At 42.4% G+C, this 4,815-nt stretch overlaps 1 protein-coding gene across 1 annotated transcript in view; it reads left to right on the top strand.

The window, feature by feature from the left end:
• The first annotated feature begins 426 nt into the window (after window positions 1-426).
• The window catches only part of CLEC3A (C-type lectin domain family 3, member A), a 13,935-nt gene continuing 9,546 nt past the window's right edge, over window positions 427-4,815 (top strand). Inside the window, exon 1 of the mRNA XM_006860148.1 lies at window positions 427-541. Coding sequence (XP_006860210.1) covers window positions 427-541 — 115 coding nt within the window. The remainder of the gene's footprint in view (window positions 542-4,815) is intronic.

The following is a 4,815-nucleotide window of genomic DNA, read 5'->3' as shown; positions in this document are numbered from 1 at the left end:
AAAACAGGATCAAATCATCTCCACAAGCATTAAGTGAGTTCCAGAAATCTAAATCAAAGATTTAAATACTGGACCTTACAGAGATCCCTAACTACATGGACTTTAAATTAAAAACAAGCAAACAAACAGGAAACCAGGCAACATCCTTAAGTGGGATACACTGAAAAAATACACAGTTAGGAAATGCAGTAGAAATTTTAAAAATCTACCACGAGGCATGAGAACAAGGGTCCACCTTGTGAAGTGTAGTGACCAGCAAAGAGTCAAACACATCGTAAGCAGGGACTGCAGCCAAGGAGCACAGCTCGCTTTTATAAACCTGGCCTCGGGCTCCTCAGAGCAAGACTCAGCTGGGCTATCCACACGCTCCATCTACAGCAGCTCCGAGGGACTGGCAAAGCGGCCAGTCGGACCTGCCTGAGAGTCATGGCCAAGAACAGACTTGTAATCTGCATCCTGATTATCACCTTGCTCCTGGATCACACCACCAGCCACACGTCCAAACTGAAAGCCAGGAAACACAGCAAACGCCGCGTGAAAGGTAACAGAGCTGCTGAGTGAAGCAAAACTCCAGGCTTACTCAGTGTGGCAAAGTTCTAAGGAATGTCAAATCAGACGTCTCCAGGAGTTGGTCCCTGGTTCTGGTAGCGTAGTGGTTACGAATCCGTCTGCTAACCTCAGGTCACCAGTTCGAAACTACCAGCTGTTCCGCAGGAGAAAGATGAGGCGTTCTGCTCCTGTAAAGATTTACAGCCTCAGAAACCCTGTACAGGTTCGCTGTGAGTCGGAACCAACTCCATGGCACATAACAACAACAATGCCATCTCAGAAGCTTTTCAGGGATTTGAGTGACCTTTGAATTCTCTGGAACAATTTGACATGTCTAAGAATTACAAGTTTTTTGTTTTAATGTAAAAACTTCTTTATTGCATGTTCTTTGCCAGGTGGGCATAGAATATTCTTCAGAGTGAGGTCTCCTGGATATGGGAACAGCTTGTATTATGAATGGCAGGTCAAACAGAATAGATTCATAAGGTACACTGCTTCTCATGTAGCTGTTGAATAACTTTATATACAAATAAGGCATCTATAAGGTAATTATATGACTAAATGTGTAGGAGAATTCTCTTTTGCAATTGGGTATCTAACAGGTATACTTCTATCTCCCTGGCAGCATAAGAATGTTCTAGTTGTTGTTGTCATTGTTGTTTAGTGTCATCGAGTCGGTTCCAACTCGTAGTGATCCTGTATAGGGTTTCCAAGGAGCAGCTGATGGGTTTGAACTGCCGACCTTGTGATTCTCAGTCCAATGCTGATCCTACAGAACCACACCGGGAGTCTATAAGATATATGTTAACTTGTTCTGGTTACAGAGAGATTGACCCTCTCTGTAACTTAAAAATAATTCAGTGCAAAAAGACATACATAGTGTTTGGAAATTATATTCATGCAGAAGTCAATCTCCAAGGTGACTTGAATTGGGGAAAATGGAGAAAAACAAAGTTTTAAAGAATAAGGATCATGACCATTTATTAGACTTGATTTAACACCAAACACAGGCAGCCCATCAGTAAAGCAGAAGACTTGCCTTGCTGGATCTAGTTTCATGAGTAGAAGATCCTTTTCCAGGGACAGTCATGCAAGGTTTCGTAAGTGGGAATTTTTTCCTTATAAAATATTATACTTTCCTGTTACCTCTTTTAATGAACGATTAAAATATTTCACACAATTGACGAAGTACATTGCTGAGGACGAGGGCGGGGTGGAGGAAGATCGAAGCAGGGAACTGGGTGATGTGGAGGATGTTTGTTACCAGCATGTTCTGACCACAGGGAGGGAGTGACCAGTAGCACTGTGGGGTGGTTGGGAGGGAAGGAGTGTGAGTGTGAGTGTGTTTGCCATGAGCTCTGTGTGCTGTTATGAAGACAGGGTGGCTGGGATTATGGCCAGGTTTCTCTTCCGCTCTCTCATTCGTGTGGTGCTGTGAGCTAATGCATCAGACTGAAAGCCATTTGAACTTAAAGGTCGGTGGTTCAAGCTCACCAGCTGCTCCCTGGAAGCCCTATACAGGGTTGTTATGGGTCAGAATCGACTTGACGGCACTTAACAACAGCAACATACACATGCATACATACAACACCTGCTTTCTACAAATAATTAATTGGATAATATCCAGTTACTACCCATCTTAAGCAGCATCCTCCTTTCCAAAGCTGCTTTTGCTGATTTCTGCCATTGTTTTTGTTAAGTGTTGTGGAGTTGGTTCTGACTCATAGCAACCCTGCATAGGAGTTCCAAGGAGTGGCTGGTGAGTTTGAACCGCGGACTTTGCAGTTGAAACCAACCTTGTGGTCCAGCGCTTTATCCTACTGTGCCACACCAGGACTCTAATTTTGGCCATTAGATCAAAGGAAGTAGATAGTACCTCAGGTGAAGTAATCAGACTTCTCAAACAATTCTTCTTCCCACCCCACCCAGCCCACCATACGCCCATGCCAACACACACAGATACATATAATTTAGAAATATTTAAATACCTGGACATCATACCAAGTGTATGAAATGAGAAATGAAAGCGCTGTGCCCCTGCCAATCCTCTATGAAAAATAACCAACTATTAACTGTTGGGAGTTGGTATGGCACTATAGGATAAGCACTGGACTGCAAACCACAAAAGTCAGTGGTTCAAACCTACCAGCCCCTCCTCTGAAAACCCATACAAGGTCACTATGAGTTGGAACCAACTCAGTGGCACTTGACAGCAATGACAATTATCTGTTGAGTGGTAATATTCCCAGGGTTTTTTTAAATGCAGCTGTAAATGGATATTTTTAACAATGGAGAATTTGGCAGACAAATGGGTTTGTCTTCTGATTGAATCTTGCACAGAGACCACTGTAAGCCAGACCCCATTCTTTGTAACAGCTGCATAATAGTCCGTTGTGTGAATTCGTCATGACTCATAACATCTGCTCTTTCTAGGTGAGATTCCATTCGCCAATCCATCTCTTTTGGAAACAGTGCCGCAGGAACTGCTTAGTGCACATATATGGACAGCCAGGCTCTAGGGTGTTATGGTACATTTCTAGAAGTAAAATGAACAGTCACACTAACTGTGTCCCAAAAAACACCAGTCTGTGCTCCCGACTTCGGTATATGAGAGTGCCCATTCACTACCCTTGGTCTACCCAACATCCTGTTATCACTTGGAGCCTTGTCAATTTAAAGGAACAAACTCAAAAATCTTTTCATAATTGTACTCACGTTATTGCTAATGAAGGTGAGCCTTTTTTCCCTACGTTTATTGGTTGTTTCTTCTGGGAATTACTTCTGCGTTTCTCAACTCTACCTACTTTTAAAGCACAGTAATAAAATGTAAGGAAACCCGCTTTTTGGACTAAAAATGACAATTGAGATTTAACCCCAAATGTAACATTTCCTTGGTAGTTACTCAGTAGAAAATTATGTGTTGCATTAATGAATAAAATAGCATTTGTACAGTGGAATACTTGTTCAATGTATTCCCTTGGTTCGTTATAGAAACATACTTCACATTACAGAAACGTGCTACAAAAGATGACAGCAGAGACCCAAGCCACTTTCACAATGATCTCCCAGGGACAGACATTAATTCATGTATGTTCACATTAATGACAATGCTTACAACCTCCCAGTGGAGGCCACTTATTTAAGTCGGATGGAACAGGAAGTGCTGAGAGGGACGGGAGGTTGTATTTGTAGAGGTAAAATCTTGTGACTTTAAAGTAAGTCTGGTCGCCAATGGCTGTGGTTTTGCATTCTTAGAACTTTCTAATTTTTACTTGGAATTGAATTGGCTCCGCCAAGGAAATCCTTGGGTTATTGTATTTCTGAGCTGAGCTAAGGGGTGCTTTAGGAATTAATGGACAGTGTTAAGTGAAACACAGGTGGAAGCCACTTCTGAATGCCCACAATGGCATTTTCATAGTTCAAAGCTTGAAGGACCTGGTTTAAGAAGCACAGATGTAAGGGGAAGGTGAACTCACTTCTTTCGAATCCAGACTGGCCTGGAAAGTCAGGACAGAAACAGAATCTGTAGACGGCAACTCCACAAAGTGGTAGCTGCGGTCAGTTCATATCAAGTTGCAAGCAACTTCTCTAAGACCATGTGCTGGGGACCAAGGGAGTGAAGGCAATCACTGTGCAAAAGTAGCTTGGAGGGCTGGGAAGAGAAGAGGCTCTGAGTCAGTCGGTTCAAATCCTGATTCTGCACCTTTCTAGCTCAGTGCACTTTGATAGGTAAATTCTTCTTTCTGTGACTGTTTTTTCTTCTGTAAATTGTGGATACAGATACTTCATAAGATTACTAAGGGATTCCTGGTTTGAAGCTGTAGGAACCACAAGGTCAGAGGTTCAAAGCTACCAGCTGCTCCTTGAAAAGTCGCTAGGAATCAGAACGGACACAACAGCTCTTCACAACAACAATGAGATGATTGAGAGAACTGAGCACACAATGTAGGGTAGTTCTTCATATTCTGGCATTATTATTATTCCTGGCTTTGAGTAGCTCACAAGCTGTCAATCTCTAAGACAGATCCATCAGGTCTGGAATCTTGATTTTTTTTCATCTTTCTATTATGTATCCTTTTTATAGGTTGACCAAGAACAGTTGTGAAACATCTTTAGGCTCATCCAGTCACGTTCAAGACTAAATAGGTTGCTAATTCCTAACAGAGAGAACCTTGGTGGTGCTGTAGGATAAGCACTCGACTGCTAACCTCAAGGTCAACAGTTCAAACCCTTGGACACTCTGCAGGAGAAAGATGAGGATTTCTG

This window comes from Chrysochloris asiatica, unplaced genomic scaffold (genome assembly GCF_000296735.1).
Source record: "Chrysochloris asiatica unplaced genomic scaffold, ChrAsi1.0 scaffold00037, whole genome shotgun sequence".
NCBI classification, from domain to species: domain Eukaryota; kingdom Metazoa; phylum Chordata; class Mammalia; order Afrosoricida; family Chrysochloridae; genus Chrysochloris; species Chrysochloris asiatica.
This window is presented reverse-complemented; position numbering and strand designations above follow the sequence as displayed.